This window comes from Bubalus kerabau, chromosome 14, assembly GCF_029407905.1.
Source record: "Bubalus kerabau isolate K-KA32 ecotype Philippines breed swamp buffalo chromosome 14, PCC_UOA_SB_1v2, whole genome shotgun sequence".
Classification (NCBI taxonomy): Eukaryota; Metazoa; Chordata; class Mammalia; order Artiodactyla; family Bovidae; genus Bubalus; species Bubalus kerabau.
In genome coordinates, this window is record NC_073637.1 from 11,301,416 (window position 1) to 11,319,694 (window position 18,279).

Genomic DNA, 18,279 nt, shown 5'->3' on the forward strand with positions numbered 1-18,279 from the left:
GCTGACTGCCCAAGACCAGACCCAGCTACCTAAAGAGCTAAGGAGACCAGTATTCAGACACACCTGTAAGGTTCCCCAATAACAGGGAGCTCAGGCCTAAAATTAGCCTAACAGCACAGTCAGTCACACCATAATCTGGCAACACTCTATCTTTCTAATTTCATTTTGTATTTGCAGTGGACCAAAGGAAATGGCAACCCACTCCAGTATTCCTACCTAGAAAATGCTATGGACGGAGGAGTCTGGTAGGCTACAGTCCATGGGGTTGCCAAGAGTCAGACACGACTGAGCAACTTCACCTCATGAACAACCTAGGAGTTTGGGGCAGACTCTTCTGCAGTCAAAGGTCTGCATTACAACTTTAATTGGCCCTCCAGATCCATGGTTCTGCATCTGCAGATTCAACCAACTGGAGACTACATTAATACCATGGTACATATTTATTGAAAAATATCTGGATTTAAGTGGAACTATGCCATTCAAACCAGTGTTGTTCAAGTGTCAACTCTACTGTCATTTTATTCTTCTCAAGGGGTCAAGAATGAACTAAAAGAGGGCAAACATAAAGAAATTGGTTTCTTGGGACTTTCCTGGTGGTCCAGTGGTTAAGACTCTGTGCTCTGGGTGTGGGCTTGCTCCCTGGTTGGGGAACTAAGATCCCAAAAGCTGTGTGGCATGGCCTAAGAAAACCATTGGTTTCTTTCTTACTGACTACTCCTCTACTCCAAGGCAGCCTTCCATGGCAGTAAATTAGTGCTGTTAATCAAATATGGCAATTTACTCTCTTTCTGGGACATAGAAGGATTGCAGTTCCTGGCCTCTCTGTGGTTAGGAGGGACTCTGTAACTAGTTCTGGCCAATGAAGAGTGAGCAACGTTTTAGACTGTGGCTATTCCATCAGCTTGGACTCCAGAACAAGGACAATATGAGGTTATGCACGGTTAATTGGAGCAATGAGTAAGTCTTTACAGTTTTAAATCACTAAGAACGTGTGTCTGTTTATTCTCACAGCACAGCTTAGCCAGGGTTCTTCACCTTGGCACTACTGGCGTTTTGCACCAGGTAATTCTTGCCATGGGAGCTATTCTGTGTATTGCAGAACATTCAGCAGCATCTCTAATTTCTACCTGCTAGATACCAGTAGGCCTGCCCCACTGGCGATAACTGAGAATGTTTCTAGGGTTGACAAATGGTTCCTAGAGTGGGAAAAATCACTCACAGTTGAGAACCACTGACCCATCCCATCCTGATAACAGACCTTTCGAGAATGTTCCCTGTATGCCACCATCTTATTTTAAGTTTCTTAAACACTAACCACATCACTCCTCCAAGCAATTCTACCCATTGCCTGAGGAAGTAAAAAGGCAATCTGCATTCTCCAGTCAGAGCCTACAAACAGGGAACATCGGCTGTTCCCTGATATATTAAGGCAAATGCGCCTATTCTCCAGTCTCTGAGCGCCTGCCTCACATGCTTTTCTACAAACAGGAACTCCTACTGGAAACACCTGTTACCTGCCCTTTCTTATGTCCTGCCCACCATAAAGACTCTTATCTTTCAAGCTCTACTTACACACTACATCACATCCTTTAAATCTTAAATATTACTTAATTGTTTTTACTTGGCTTTCTTCTAGCTATAGAAATTTCCTATCGGTTACGATTGATCTTTCCTTATCACTATTCAATCATTATCACCCATAAGTCACTGACTGGGCCTTGAACTACCAACACGTAAATCAATGTCTTGTCTCCCCAACTGTACAAGAATTCAGTGGCAGACTGTGTTTTGCATCTATCATCTAGCAGTTACTATGGTTCTGCTATATAAAGGCTGGAGGTACAGAATGAATACACACCCATCTGTGACAAATTACTACATATTGCTTCACTACAGTTTTCAGGTTGAAAGTATCTTATCTCCTGCATATGACTATTACTGAGGTAACCGAGACACTGTACTTTTTCTAAATTTTCCTCATGATCATATGTGCTAATATAAATCACCAAACATAAAATCAACATAAATGGAACTGCTACAAAACAGTATGGTCATCACTGCTGACTTGCTTTTCAACTTACAAGGCTTTACTAGAACTCAAAATGAGGAATAAATAATAGTCTGCTTCTCCAAAAAAACCCATACAAGAATTTCTAGGTTAATATATGAAACCTAATGGGTTGCAGAGAAGAGAGAAATTGAAGCTTAAGATAAAAAAAAAAAGGAAAGGAGAAGTACAGAGGCAGGAGAGGGATCACTGAGAGGCAAAAATGAGTTAGAATGGGAGGGACGTATGGGCAGAGATTTGAGAAAGACAAGGAATTTTTCAAAGGAAGAAAACGAAACTCAATGGGAAACTCTAAGACTCTATTCTCAGAAAGTTCTTTCTTTTCATCAATAGAGCAACCTGCTTGAAGGTGATAGAAAAAGCCCAGTCACAACTAAGTATTGTGCACATCTACACATGAGTAAGCTCTCCACAACACAGCTTACAGAAGATAACGCCCGTGTCCATGGGCCGTCCACGTCTGCTCCTGACCTGTCCTTCAAGCGCGGCTGAGACGCAACACCAGTGCAGCCAATGTGGACGGCCCTGTCCCGCCGGCTCGAGAACTGCCTCTCGGCGTCTCAGTGCCTCGTGTGTGCACTCCCGGGGTAGACCCTTGCTTCTCTTCCTCAGGCTGGCCTGGGGCAATCTCAGACGCTACTTTCTATGCCCCTTCCGTTTTCCCATCCCACCTCCCTCTCCACTTCCTATAATCTGCTGTTTGGTATGGTAATCACTGTTACTTCTTTCTGTTTTTAACTGCAACCTGGGTTTTAGAGCAATACTTGGAGACAGTGAGGCCTAACTTCCTTCAGCGATATTCTGCTGCCACCTGGAGTGTCTGAGTATAATGTATGGAACTGCATTCAGACGGCTAAAGAACAGAGAAACACAAGTAGACACAACAGTCTGAACACAAGTATAATACAGAACTACATTAAATTACTCAATATAATTGTCTATGGTTGTATAAAAAAAGGTAGAAGAATTTACTTAACTGTATGTTAATAAATCATAGAATGTAATTAGGGCTACAATGCTGCTCCGATTCAATTAAAAAGCTAACCGGCAAAATGTAATTTCAGAAGTAACTTATCTATACAAAATTTCATTTTAACACTGATACTACTTATACAGATAAGACTTTTTTGGTTCTATAGAAAAACACAAAATTCCATCTAGAGCTAATGCGTATTTATTTATAGTGAAACTGGTTTTTTAGGTTCTATGCAATTCTTATCAAGCCATTCCGTGTTTAAAATCATTTAATGACTCCCCATTGCTTTCAGAACAAACTATTTAACCCGGTTTTACAATTCCCAATCCTACTCTTCCAAGTCACTCCAAAGTAGACTAACTTTACAGTAATTCCTTGAAAACTCATCTTCTTGCTTGCCTCCATTCTTCCACACATGCTGCTACGTTGGCATCAAACAGTTCACTTGCCTAACACTTGCTTCAGGCTCAGCTTAGGGGTTTTTTCCTTCTGGAAAACACCCCTGTTTCACAAAACCTGGACAGAAGACTCTCCCAGGTGCTGCCTGAGGACCCCAAACCTTTCTGATGATAGCCGTTAAGGCATACTGCAATCGTCTAGTTAACTGTCTTGTTAGACAAACTGTATAATGTATTAACTTCTTTCCTATGCATCTAGAATAAAAGTGCTGATGTGCCATCTTGGGAGAACTGAGAAAAATGTCATTCAAAATCATCTTCTGTGTTTCTTGGTCCAGATGAGGAATCCTGTTAGGAAAGACTGTATGCTTTGTTAAACCGAGAACCTCTACCTGTCCTGCTCATTCTTGCTTCTGCTTGCGCAGCAGCTGCCGCACCGTAAATACTCATCAAATACTGCGCCCCTTCACAGATTCAACACTGTACCCCTTCACAGATCAAATACTGCGCCCCTTCACAGATCAAATACTGCGCCCCTTCACAGATTAAATACTGCGCCCCTTCACAGATCAAATACTGCGCCCCTTCACAGATCAAATACTGCGCCCCTTCACAGATCAAATACTGCGCCCCTTCACAGATCAAATACTGCGCCCCTTCACAGATTAAATACTGCGCCCCTTCACAGATTAAATACTGCGCCCCTTCACAGATTAAATACTGCGCCCCTTCACAGATTAAATACTGCGCCCCTTCACAGATTAAATACTGCGCCCCTTCACAGATTAAATACTGCGCCCCTTCACAGATTAAATACTGCGCCCCTTCACAGATTAAATACTGCGCCCCTTCACAGATCAAATACTGCGCCCCTTCACAGATTCAACACTGTACCCCTTCACAGATTAAACACCGTACCCCTGCACAGATTAAATACCGCGCCCCTTCACAGATTAAATACCGTGCCCCTTCACAGATTCAACACTGTACCCCTTCACAGATTAAACACCGTACCCCTTCACAGATTAAACACTGTACCCCTTCACAGATCAAATACTGTACCCCTTCACAGATCAAATACTGTACCCCTTCACAGATTAAATACTGTACCCCTTCACAGATTAAACACTGTACCCCTTCACAGATTAAATACCGTACCCCTTCACAGATCAAACACCGTACCCCTTCACAGATCAAATACCATACCCCTTCACAGATTAAACACCGTACCCCTTCACAGATTAAATACAGTACCCCTTCACAGATTAAATACCGTACCCCTTCACAGATCAAATACCGTACCTCTTCACAGATTAAATACTGTACCCCTTCACAGATTAAATACTGTACCCCTTCACAGAGGAGCATGTAACACACACCTAGACATACACTATTAACTCAAATTCTAGGCTGATTTGCAATAATTAGCGAACATTTATTGATCACTTACTTTATGCCAGTCACTAACTGTTCAGTAAGCTTTAGGCAGACCATTCTTCTTTCTTTAGAACCAGTTACCATTATATTTCAACTGTTTGTCTGTCTTTTTCAACTGTTTGTCTGTCTTCTCCACCAAACTTTAATCCTTGAGGACAGGGAGTGAATCGTAACATCTTTCTACCCCAAAAGTCAGAAGAGTGCTTGATATAGTAGACACTCAGTAAAAGTTTGTAATACAATAAAAAATAAATCTGGATCAATAAGGAACAATCTTTGAGCACACAGCCGGGAAAATCAATTTATTAAGCACCTAACTGAACAGGCAAGGCAGTTAATTCTAGTGGTCTTACCTAATCAAATTATTTAATTTCAGCCTCACTATCCTCATTTGTAAACAAAACTAATGCTACTTTCCTCACCAAACTACATTCTGAGATTACCTGAGAACACGAATAGAGTATCACTGTGACTGGCAAACACTCAGTACATAATAAATGGCAGCTACTCTTTTGATGATGAAGGGTACACATGCATGATACACAACAACCTAAATATTTAAACTTTTTTCTTTTAACAAGAAAGATACCTTAAATCTTAAATCCCTTATTTTTTTTTAAAATGAGTATCTGATGGTTATATAGCAAAAGGAAAATTTAATAATTGATTAGGCCACAAAGTGTTACTATGTCTTCTGACTCTCTCTGCAGTAAGGCAGGACACACATGCCACAGACTGGTTCTAAACTGCCAAAATTTTTATAAATCAGAAGACCCTTATTCACACTGAGGGATTTCTATGCAGTTATGTAGCTAAGAATATGCTGAAATGCTCAGAATTCTTCTAGTCAGTGATAGACAGGCATTAAAAAAGAGAATACATCCTTTTCAGGGGTGGGAAGAAACGGGAAATACAAACCATTTGTTAAAATAAAAAAAATGTACCGTAATTTTCGTTCAGAATTGTTCGGAGTTAAAGGAACAGGGTAGAAGGAAATAACAAGGGACGGAAAGTAAACTACAGCTATGGGGAAGGTAGAGCAAAACAGTAACTGAATTTACAACGACATAAAACACACAGGCCACTGTCTTCATTTTCTAGAAGGCAGTTGTACTAAGCTATTTTCCTAAAGGATGGGGGAGGGAAAGGGCAGGCCAACTGCCACTGGATTTACCTTTGCACTTGTGCCTGGGTTTATGAGGTTTTTTGCCTGAAGGAAAGAGAGCTAAATCCAAATTATAAGAATGAAATATTTTTAAAAACCTATTTAAAAAATTCTTTAAAATTATAAAGCTCTACTAGTGTTTTATTCTTAGCACTTTTTACTTTCCCAAGGAATTCCTGAGGCACAGAATTTTCTATACTATGGAATTTAAAAGAAAATGCAAAAGCTTTCATTAACATCTCAGACTATTATGAACAACTATCTGTAATAAATATACATATTTTGGATCCAAATTATAAAAAAGTTATTTCCAAATATCATGCTATTTCTAGCAATTAATTCGGAAAACTACCTAAATGAAATCAAACAGCTCTCTTGTAGAACTGATATAGCCCCATCAAAAGAAAATGAAGGTGTCCTAAGATAAAAATCTTTGATTTTAGCTTTCAAAGTAAAAAGTGAATGCAAGATATGATGCAGTTTTGCTTTGAAACAAAACAATTATCTCAAGCAATGAAAAGAACAGAAGGAGATACATTATACACAGAGGAAAACATATTCTTAACTTAAAGTTCGCAGGTTTCTTTACAAAGAAAATAGTCTGTACTCTTTCAAATGACAAAAATTACCTAATTTATTAAGCTCAATAGTCACAAATTACTAACTAAATGATTTTTACCAATTTCCTGAAGTTAAACACAATACTGCTTAAAGAGCAAAGATCTTACTTTGCTTCTCTGTTTAAAGAAAAATATTATTCAGTATAATAATACATGAACTATAATAACACTTGAGGATTCAATTTGCTCATGATAAAATCATGTATATGTCTTTTACTAAAGGTTTTCAAGAACAAAATTTTAAAATAGAAGTAAACTTTCTTAAGCATCTGAAACAGTTGATATAGTAAGTACACAAACAGAATTAGTTTTCATTGCTAACTGAACTCGCAGAAAAATTGCTGATACGTATTCGATCGCGTTTAATCACCCCCTTACCTGTCACTTGTGGTACGTACGGGACTGACAACCTCTCAACACTATGCCCACTGCCACCTAGTGACTCTGCAATCTTGTTGGTCAAAAAGTACAAATTTTTGTCATGCTTCTCTAAAGATTTTGGAAGCCTGTCAAGTTGATCAAAACAAAAGCCATTTAGTATTATTTAAAATAAGTTAACATATAAACATTCTAGATCAAGGTCTAAATATAAATGCAACTTGAACTGTAATTAGTCATAGGAAAATCAGTATATTTTAGGTGACTAATTTGAGCTCTTTAAAAACATATGGAGTGTGGACCCAGCTAGGAAGCGTTCTGCTGTTCTTCTTCCCCAGTAACATCCCAAGGGTGAGGTCAGCCTTATTTTATCCTGCTGGTATTCACACATTAAATGATGAAGACTAAATTCAGCTTTAACTATCACGGTAATTAAAAATCTACTACAAGAAGAAAATAAAAATGAAGCTCACTGACTACTAATCAAGAATACACTAGCTAACTAAGTGACAGGAAACTCTCGTCCAAGACATACAGCTTCATTTTCCTTTCAAACTGCTTGGTATTATATTATGCTGATGCTTTCAATATTAAACTGCTTTTAGAGTCCAAAAGTTGAATAAAGTATTTTTCATATATGTATTTTTTTGTTTGGATAGCAAGAAAAAAAGTTCAGAGTATAACCATCACTTTTCGGAAAACATTCTTTCTCCCATAGTTTTATTAATATTGTTATCGATTATTCAAAGTTTTGAACAAGATATTATAGTCTCTTAAAGGAATGTTCACCTATATATCAGAACAAGCTTTATTTAAGAGTTGCATCCTCATGTTTAAAAAAAGGTAAGCTAAAATTTTTTTCCTCAAAGACTGAGTCCATGTGTGTATGAGTCTATATTTATAATGTACGAGAACTTTTATAACAAGAGAAACAAGTTAGATGAGTTAAGTGACAGAAACATAAAACAATGAGGATTATAAAAATCAGAAAATTATTCTAACAATAGTTCGCTCCTTTCAATCATCATTTACTGGTTTCTCAAGTCAATGCCCCTTCCCTGAAATGTAAAGCATTAACATACATGCACTTATCTCTGAAAATATGCTCTGGGAGAAAATAAGGGGCTTCCATAGTTCGAATTTCAATAACCTGAAAAATATCCAAAAACAAAATAAAGTAAAAATCAAAAGCCTCACTCTTCAGGACGGTGCCACAAAAATTTGGAAAACTAAAAACACAGAAACAAAAACTAAACATTTATAAGAAATACCATCACTTTATTTTGGAATTTAAGCTACAGTTGAGAACCCAAATAAAGAGTTCGTTTTGTTCTCAATTTATGAACTCAGCAGGTAACAAAATCAAAGTGATAAAATAATACAAGCTGTGAAAAAAGATGATACATCACATCTGATCAAACCTCCCACAGAGGCAATTAGAACCTGTGCCTTCTCAAGCACCGTGTGTGGGAGACGCCTCCACAAGACACAGGCCCTCGCTGTACCCCTCCTCCACGGGACCTGCTGCCGTGCATGTCCCTGGTCTCAGCGCTCTTCTGAGGTCTGGCTCCCCAACTCACTTGGAAGCCACCTAAAGGGGAACCCTGCTTTCACAGAATTTGGATCTTTAACGGCAGATGTCAAATAGTCACTCAAACATTTGTTTAATGAATGAATGAGTTTTATTTCTTAGAATGCACTAAAACCCCCTACATTTTAGGAAAGACTTGAGAGAGATGCTTCCAATTTCATAAAAACGAGGTTCTCCCTGAAAGATGTCTTTAAAGAATAAAAATTACAGTGGACTTTTTCTGCAGGTAAGTCAGCGGCTCTGAAATGTATGCTAAACCATGCAGTAACTATTTAATGAGTTACTGCTGAAAAAGATAAATACAGTTAAATGACACAGGACAAATCTCTGAGAGGTGTATTATTTACTTAACTTTTGAGAGCTAACTCAAGGAGACTGGTTTAAAACATAATGACAATAAAAACAGTATAATTAAAGAAATATGAGATACTAAGATCCATAATGTTTTAAAAGGAAAATAACTATAAGAAATTGTATGAAGTACTATAGAAGAAAGCCGTATTTCCTGCTCAACCATTATACAAAAAAATTCTAATACAACAACAGCCATCAAAGAAAATATAAACATAGCATTATCTTAATAATTTATACATAATCATCAACATTAAAAATAATTATCACTGGTAGAAAATCTGCCATTCTCGTGCAGTTCAAATGCAAGGACTTATCTAAATATATTACCTTGCTAACATGCTGGCAAAACGCAGGAACAGCTATCATCTGACTTACAAAGTTGAGGTATGCAGCAACCAGCGCCATGATTCCACAACGATGGAACATTGGCAAATTATCTTCATTGATAATTGCACTATCCTTTAATTAAACAAACACACACACACGGACTGATCAAGGTCTCAGGCTCCATTAGCATTTTCTTTATGATTATACTAAAAAAACTGCAGGTAGGTTGGAATGCTAACAAAAATGTCACCTTAGACGCAGCTTTCTTTAAAAAAAAAGTTCCAAAAGGAGAATAAATACCCCTTTATAAAAGACTTAAAACTCTCAATTCAAACAGGTCTTCTTCAGGAAAGCCTTTCCTAAAGATGGGGGGATTCGGGGGCTGGTGAAATGTATATCAGATATATAAAAATAAATGCATGTATTCTCATTGCACACAGTTCTATTATTATGTAATATTTAAACTCTAATTAAACAACTCCATCTATGTAATTCTTATTATTTAATGACTATCTTCACTGAAAGGATGGGCACAGGGACCATGCTGTCTTTTTCATCATGGTAATCCTATGGCTTTGAACAATATTTAGCACATGGTCAATACTTACTCAACATTTGTAAAAAGAATAAATGAATGTGATCAGAGTTTGAGTATTTTAGATTTAAAACTAGACAACTCACTTAAAAAATTCATGTCCCTGAGTAAAGATGATAATACTTTAAAGATGGTGTCTAATTTGTAAAAAATGCTTTTGTCAATGAAAGGCTATGAAAGCATACCTGTAAAGCAATGGCTAATCGAATGAGATCAATAACTACTTCTTCATTGGCCAATTCAATAGTTATAAGAGCAAGAGAAGTATAAAGTAGCTCATAGTTCTTGTGAACATTGTCTTCTTCTTTACAGCCCAAATATATGTGCCGATATAGCTGCTGCCCATTCTGAAAAGGGAAACGATACAGAAAAAAAGACAGTCTTGCTTAAAATGTAGTAAGGCAGATTTCAGAGGTGTATATAACCTCTTAGAAAGTAGCTATCTTATCACATAACATGGGAGAGATTTAAACTGATAATTGGAGGGTCAAATTGTATTCCAATTATTAACATCAATAAATGTATCGATATAGAACTACACACTAACATTGGAGTTGAAGACAAAATTCAACAAAAACAGCAAGTCAGAAATAGTTCCAGTGCAAACAATGAAAATGTCTTTAGTAATAATTTGAAAAGACAAGCAAATGATAGATAGATTTGAGAAAAACTGAAACGAATGGCAGAATTATGGGAGCTTTGGCAATAGTAAGAAACAACTGGCTGAGCAGAAATGAACTCAGGTTTTCTTGCCTGAGGGAACACCCTCCTGGGAGGTGGGTTAGGAGCTGTGCAGGGAAGAGCACCTCCAGGCTCTGCCACACTTTGGTTTGAAGTGACACAGGCAGGTCTAAAGTCCACCCACGAGGAGAGGTCACAGACACACCCCCAGGACTGTAAGAGGTTTCCCTCTAAACCAGACTGATCTAACATGTTAGTCAAAAACAGAAAAGCCTGTCGTCTAAAGCATTCCAGAGTACAGGTCCAATTGTCAAGTGACAACAAACAGAAATAAAAGCGTTTTTCCCATTTCAAAGTACCATGTGGTAATTAACTCAACATGTTACACTGGTTTGCAACACAAACTGTAAGTTACAATAGGGAAACTGAACGACTGCCACGCTTCCTCTCCACTAGGCCCCCACTGCCCACCCCGGATATGATTTAACTTATCAGTGAGGAAACGCGAGCATCAATGTTTGTAAAAGCACAAAGCTCCCCCGGTGATTGTAAAGTGCGGCCAGGGTCACAGGCCACAACAGTAGTCTTCTAAAGCCAGTCCATCTGTAGGGTTATGCATTTTGCTCTGTAATCTATTTAATATGCACATGGACCCATATAGGTAAGAGGGGCCTCTCTAGCTGTGCCAATGCCTGACTGGTTAACCCTGTTTAGGTCTGTGGTTCAGTATTAGTAAGTGGGAGTTTTCTGGCTACAGATACAAACTATGTATGCTCTTCTAATAGATTCCCCTTCATTTCATTTTAAGGTTACAGATCAATGCAAATCTACCTGAGAATTCAAATGGCTACAACTTAAGTCATGCATTATTTTTCAGAAGATAATCTTACCTTTTTCATGAAACTTGTGTCTTGTCTACAAATTTTTTCTCTTTTTATTTTTAGGTCAGCCACATCTGGTATTATTCTAGAGAGAACCAATGCATCATTTTTAAAGGAATGACTGTTATATCATCTTATATGACAAATCATAGCTATGCTTAGAAGTCTGAACTATTTACCACTCATTTCAATGAGCATTTTAAATAAGCTGATATATAATGATTCTATTGAATAACTGAGTTTAAGTAAAATTGCACAAAGTAATCCTTGAGGCCAAACCAAAATAAAATTTATGGAACTAATGATTACTAGTAGATGAGATCTCTGAAAGTACATTAAAAGACCTTTAACATTTACTATCTTAAAATATATTAGTAATTGTTATACAAATTAAATTCTGGATTAATAAAACCTAAAAACCCTAGATGAAAAAAAGTACAATACTGCATAATGGTATTGGTGATGGTTCTAACTGTGAATGTACTGAAAACCACTGAATTAATAAACACTTTAAAAGGGTAAAAAAACCCCAAAACAATCAATACTGTACTTAAATGCATTAATGTAGAAATCTGAAAATTTCATCATTAAGCCTATTTTCAAACAGCACATACCTGATCCCTCGAAGCTTTGCCCTGTTGTCATGGCGATCCATGAGATTATGCATTATTTCCAAGACTAACTGTCTCAGTTCATAGTCTTCCATGAGGGACGGTGATAACAAAGGGTCCAGAAAAGACCCTGGCAGTGCAGTAACTATTGTCTTCGCTTTGTACCCAGAAGTTACCTGATTATAGGAGGAAAAACAAGCAAAAGACCTTTGTCATGAATCCTTCTTTGGTAAAACTCTCAAGTTGTTTTCTAAGAATCATAAGCTTAGGGAAAACAGGAAGTATAAACATAAGTCTGAAGGAAAAACTAAAAGAAAATTTGTGAGATGATGAGGATTTTACAAAAACATCATTCATAAAGTTAATAAAATCAGTATCAGCACACATTTACCTTATGTCAGGCATGACTCTAAGCACTGTATGTGTACTAACTTCATCATTACCATGTTCCTGTGAGGCTAGGAATTATTACTGCTTCCCCATTTTGTAAAAGAAAACCGAGGCTCAGACAGGTTAAGAATATATGGGGCAGGAAGTCAGTACTAAATGGATATAAGGAAATTAGATAACAAATAACACAGGTAAGATTTGAAAATTTTAAACTGGCAAATAATTATTTTATTTTAAATTAAGCAGTTCAGTTCAATAGGAATGCATTTTCATTTTGGAAAGCTGTTTTCATTATTTGATGTAACATTTCTGAGTGTATTCCTATCTCTAAAGTTGGAGCTTTTAATCAGCCTATACTTAAATGCCATTAAACAGTTTAACCATAACACACAGACATTCATTCAGTTGACTGTATAGTACAATTAGGATTAGAGACAAGGCTATTTGCTCAGGGAATTTATTTAATTAAAAAAAGCTTAGGGCCAAATGAAATTTCAGGTGGGTAATCTCTTTATATTAAGGATTACAAGCATATATGGAACATCTACCATTTATATTTGGGCATTCATTATAGGATAAAGGTGATTTTATAAGTGAGTAGAAATTGGTGGGACATTTACTACTTACCTAAAAAAACTAAAAACATATCTATATTTTATATCACATACAAAAATAGATAAACTTCAGATCAAAGTTCTAGATGTGGAAAGCCAAACTGTAAACCTTTTGTAAAATGATATAAACAAATGTGTTTATATCATCAGAGCAGGCAAAGAGCTCTTAAACAAGATACAAATAAAAAAGAAAAAAACATATAGGAAGGAACTGAGAAATCTGGCTATAGCTGGGCCCAGGCATCATCTCCTATAAAATGGTAATGCTTTCTGCCTTCTGTATCTTTCATCATTATGAAAACCAAATATGATGATGGGAAAGTGAGGAATAAACAGTAAAAGCAAAATTCAAGTACATTCAAGTATAGTATACAAACCACAGAAAGAAAACTTACCATAAATGGTATCTTAAAAGAAAAAGAAGCTGATAATGTGAAGCTATTCTTTTAACCTCTTTAATAATTTAAGGTTAAGGGTGTTCTTTACCAGTCTTAAATTCCTTACCATAAGCAAAGATCGCAGCAACATTATTTGAATCCGCCTGGTTCCCAAATCCCTAAAATACACAAAACAGTGGCATTATTTTATTAAAAGTAATTAACCTTATTTACTTAAATTATTATTTTTGATTTTAAAACTCTATTCATATTAGCGAAACAGACTTTGCTTTTATACTAAGTCATGGCTCATTTTATATTTTAAAAGTAAACTTCATATGAATTACAGGGTTATATGCACAAAAATCAAATTCAAACAAAAAACATTAAAAACCTATTGGTTCGCAAAGGAAACAGACCTATGCATGTAATGACATGAAAAGTCAACTGTATGAAATCACAACAAAAGATCCAGAATAATTAAAAGATACTATAAACTGGAGAATATATCTAATGCAAATATAATTGACAGACACAATATCTATGTAATATATATTAATAAGAAGGCAAGGATGTGCCTAAATAATTGTTATACAAATAATTCTTTCAAAAAAGAATTAACAAATGAAAAAAGGGTTATTAATGGTCAAACAAATAAATATCTTAAATAAGACTATCATTTCCTTATTAAATTATTTACAAACTAAAGCATTAGCATGTTGTAAAATCAAATTAGGGCTTCCCTGGTGGCACAGCTGGTAAAGAATCTGCCTGCAATGTGGGAGACCTGGGTTTGATCCCTGAGTTGGGAAGATCCCCTGGAGAAGGGAACAGCTACCTACTTCAGTATTCTGGCCTGGAGTATTCAGCTTTACAGTTTGAGAAATTTCAGTTTGAGTACACAGGACAACCAGAAAAACATACCCTAATTGACTGATATCCAAAGTATGTGTAGATGTTCCAAAAACAGGTACTTTCCCCATAATGAACATCATGATTTCTGACCTCTGATAATCTGGCAGGTTACTTCCAAAAAATCCTATAAAAATATCAAGATAAATTTAAGATGTATTTTTCAAATTGAAAACTTAATTTTTCCATAAAATAAAAAAATCGTAGTATTAGGTTGGTCAAAGGTTCATTTGGTTTTTTTCAATAAGATGGCTCTATTAGCGCTTAGCTGTCTTTACCTTCATTTGAAACAATTTTGATAGACTGTATTGTGACAGCTGTCATGTCAGCAGTGCATTAAGAAAAAACACTTACCAAAGTTGAATTTTTGTATAGCCATTTTAGTACTGAAGATGGAAAAAAAGAAACATTTACAGCATGTCATGCTTTATTATTTCAAGAAAGGTAAAAATGCAACTGAAATGCAAAAAAAGGATTTGTACGGTGTATCGAGAAGGTGCTGTGACTGAATGAATGCATCAAAAGTGTTTTGTGAAGTTTTATGCTGCAGATTTCTCGCTGGATGATACTCCAGGGTCAGACTGACCACTTGAAGTTGACAGTGACCAAATCGAGACATTAATTGAAAACAATCAACATTACACCATGCTCTGTATCCTTGTACCCTTTGTGCACGTGTGTGTGTGTGTGTGGAGTGGAGTAGCGGGGAAGCATGTGATTTTAAACCCTAAGTATCAGTATCCAGATCCTGGTCTATAATGTCTTGCTAGATGTAGGGAGAGCAGAGGATCTGCAAGGTCCTAAAGTATCTTCTCAGACACTGCTTATTGTTTACGAGGGGGAATGGAAACTGTGCAGCAGAGAAGTAGAGCAACACGTTGAGTGACCACAACTACCACCACCAGCAAAAAGCGGACACACACTGTGTGCCTCTGTATGTGAGAATCTGAGAAGAACAGTATCCCTTAAATAGCATCCTCCCAGACATGCACGAGCTGAATCTAATCATGAAGAAACATTAGACAAGCCCATGTAAAGGACAGTTTTTTTAAAGTGAGGGGTAAGGGGGACCTATTCTGGAGGGGGGAATGGCAACCCAATCCAGTATTCTTACCTGGAGAATCCCATGGACAAAGGCGCCTGGCAGGCTATAATCACAAAGAGTTGGACATGACTGAAGTGACTTGCCAGCAGCAGCAAGGGGGACCTATACTCTTACAAAATGTCTAGATCATAAGAGAATGTTCCAAACTGAAGGAACCAAAGAAACATCACAACTAAACACAATATATGATCCTAGACTGGATCCTGGACCTAAGGGAAAACGTGCTATAAAGGACATTATCAGGTCAAATGACAAAACTGAAACATGCAAGTTTGATTAAAGTACTGCGGCTGCTGCTAAGTCGCGTCCGACTCTGTGCGACCCCATAGACGGCAGCCCACCAGGCTCCCCCATCCCTGGGATTCTCTAGGCAAGAACACTGGAGTGGGTTGCCATTTCCCTCTCCAATGCATGAAAGTGAAAAGTGAAAGTGAAGTCGCTTCAGTCGTGTCCGACTCTGTGCGACCCCATAGACGGCAGCCCACCAGGCTCCTCCGTCCACGGGATTTTCCAACAAGAGTACTGGAGTGGGGTGCCATTGCCTTCTCCGGATTAAAGTACTATATGAAGTTAAATTTACTGATGTTGGTAACTGTATTCTGGGTATGTAAGAAAATATCTTTATTCTTTGGAAAAAATACTCTGTAGTAAAGAGCCATGATATATATGTACTTAATATGCAGTGGTTAGGAAAGAAAGGTAGATGGACACATGCATGCATCTCTCTATATGTATAGATTTATATATGCACATATATGTAGATATACACATATATATATACAGGCATGCGTATGCACACAGAGAAACGCAGAAAGGGAGGGAGAGAGGGAGACAGGCAGAGAGAGAAAGGAAACGATATAATAAAGGCCTAAAATATTAAGAGATGAATCTAGGTGAAGGGTACATACGGTGTTCTTGGTTGTAATTTGCTGTATTCTCGTGTTTGTTTAGTTTCTAAACACAAAGTTTTTTTTTAAAGTCTAACCTGTCATTCACCTTTAACTAATGCAGCATAACAGTCAAGTACTTTCAATGAGGGCTTTCCGAATCACTGTTTTCCATAATAAGCTGAAAAGGGAAATGCACTCACCTATTGTTTGGATGATAGCGTTCTGCACAATCTTCTCATCACTGTCTTTGGAACTTGTGTTTAAGTTGGCATTGCCTGTAGAGCCTCCCTGTAAATCATTTGCTTCCAATTCAACACTGAAACGCAGATGCTTCAACAGGGTGTTGAAGACTTCCAGCACTGTGGGTCCTGCAGATGAACCCTGGTGTGAGCGAGTACATTCTTCCAGCATCACAGACTCAAAGCCAATACTCATGTTTCTCAACAGAGACTTCCAGATATTTTCTAAGTAGCTGGCAATACTTCGTAATTTATGAACTAACCATTCATTAAAAAAGTAAATGAGAAATCCCTAAGTAAGAAAGTCTCTTAGCTATTGCAGCAAACATCTACTGGGCATCTCGGAACAACTGGCTCTTGGAATCTTTGGTACAAACACACAAAACATGCATATTCTTATAAAAGTTACCAAAAACTTTCCATCTATCTAATCTTGTCTACTCAAAAGAATGCATATTGTGATAACCTGCTGGGTCAGAATCCATAGAATTATGGTAATACAGCCCGCTGTAGCATAAGAAATTTATTTTGCATCTTTTAAGGCTGAAGAAGAAAGAATTTTGTCTCAATTATTAGAATGAAGCTAGCCAATTTACCCAATTTGGATAAACTACATTTATTCTCTGCTTTTAATTCTGTGAACACTCTGTGTGTTTCCATCAATGCATCCATCACAAGACAGTCTAATCAGTGCTTTTTACTTCTGCCTTCTAGATTATAACCTTCTCCAGGACAGGCAGCCTCGTGTAATTCCTTCTCTGAATGTATTGAACCTAACACACAGTTCCTCACACATAAGAAACATCAGTAGTGACATGACTCAATCAATGCATCATCTGTGATTCAATTCGTATTAATATGTCAAATGAAGTAGCTCTCCAAAAAATAACCTGTTTTCATCTCGTTGAGGTAAGTTATAAGTAATGATGAGTCCATATACAAAATGTGCACTCTCATTTGACACTGAGTGAGCATTACAATATTTCAGTAGGTAATACATAGTTCCACTTTGATTCTGAAGCAAAGAAAACATAACTAGATTTTCCTAACTTCAGAAATTTTATGAGGGACCCTTTCATCCTTCTAATCACACAAGTGAAAAATCATGATGTCTGACCTGTCCCTTCTCCGTGTTACCCCCACAGTCAGTCAGTTAATCAAATCCTGCTGACTTCACATTCCCACTTTTACTGCTGCCATCGAGGTCAGCATCATATAACATTATCTCTGATGAAGATTATAGTAAATCTTTACAGCATGTTAGTCAACTGAAGAGTTATACCCATGATCTGGCCACAACTTGAATCTGAAGCCATGTCCCTGGCTTCCTCCACACACCACCACATGTTCCAGTCAAATGGGCTACATAATGCTTTGCTCCTACTAATCCATTTTCCCCCTTCTCTGGACCTTGGCTTTCTTATGATACTTGATCAAAATGTGCCTTATATTATGGCATCAGGGAGAGGTGTCTAACTCAGTAAACTGTAAGTTTCTTGTTATATCTGTACCCCTCCCAAATGTTTAGCATATAACTGCTTTCAGAATCTTTACTGGAGAAGAGGAAGGGAAGGAGAGACTGATGTGGAGAAAATGTTTAACTGTACATTAAAGAGGCCTGACAATAGTCATGGAAACCCAAAATTTCAAGAGAAATTATAGCACATTCA

General features: G+C 37.2%; 1 protein-coding gene across 3 annotated transcripts in view; it reads right to left on the reverse strand.

The window, feature by feature from the left end:
- Positions 1 to 18,279, reverse strand: part of EFR3A (EFR3 homolog A) — an 87,650-nt gene that overhangs the window by 17,697 nt on the left and 51,674 nt on the right. For 2 of the 3 annotated variants that reach the window (XM_055545746.1, XM_055545747.1), the window contains exons 10-18: positions 16,571 to 16,738; positions 14,388 to 14,502; positions 13,591 to 13,642; positions 12,086 to 12,258; positions 11,481 to 11,556; positions 10,095 to 10,256; positions 9,315 to 9,446; positions 8,125 to 8,192; positions 7,043 to 7,170 (exon numbers count right to left, since the gene is read on the reverse strand). In XM_055545746.1, coding sequence (XP_055401721.1) covers positions 7,043 to 7,170; positions 8,125 to 8,192; positions 9,315 to 9,446; positions 10,095 to 10,256; positions 11,481 to 11,556; positions 12,086 to 12,258; positions 13,591 to 13,642; positions 14,388 to 14,502; positions 16,571 to 16,738 — 1,074 coding nt within the window. The remainder of the gene's footprint in view (positions 1 to 7,042; positions 7,171 to 8,124; positions 8,193 to 9,314; positions 9,447 to 10,094; positions 10,257 to 11,480; positions 11,557 to 12,085; positions 12,259 to 13,590; positions 13,643 to 14,387; positions 14,503 to 16,570; positions 16,739 to 18,279) is intronic. The other variant, XM_055545748.1, reaches the window with a different exon arrangement.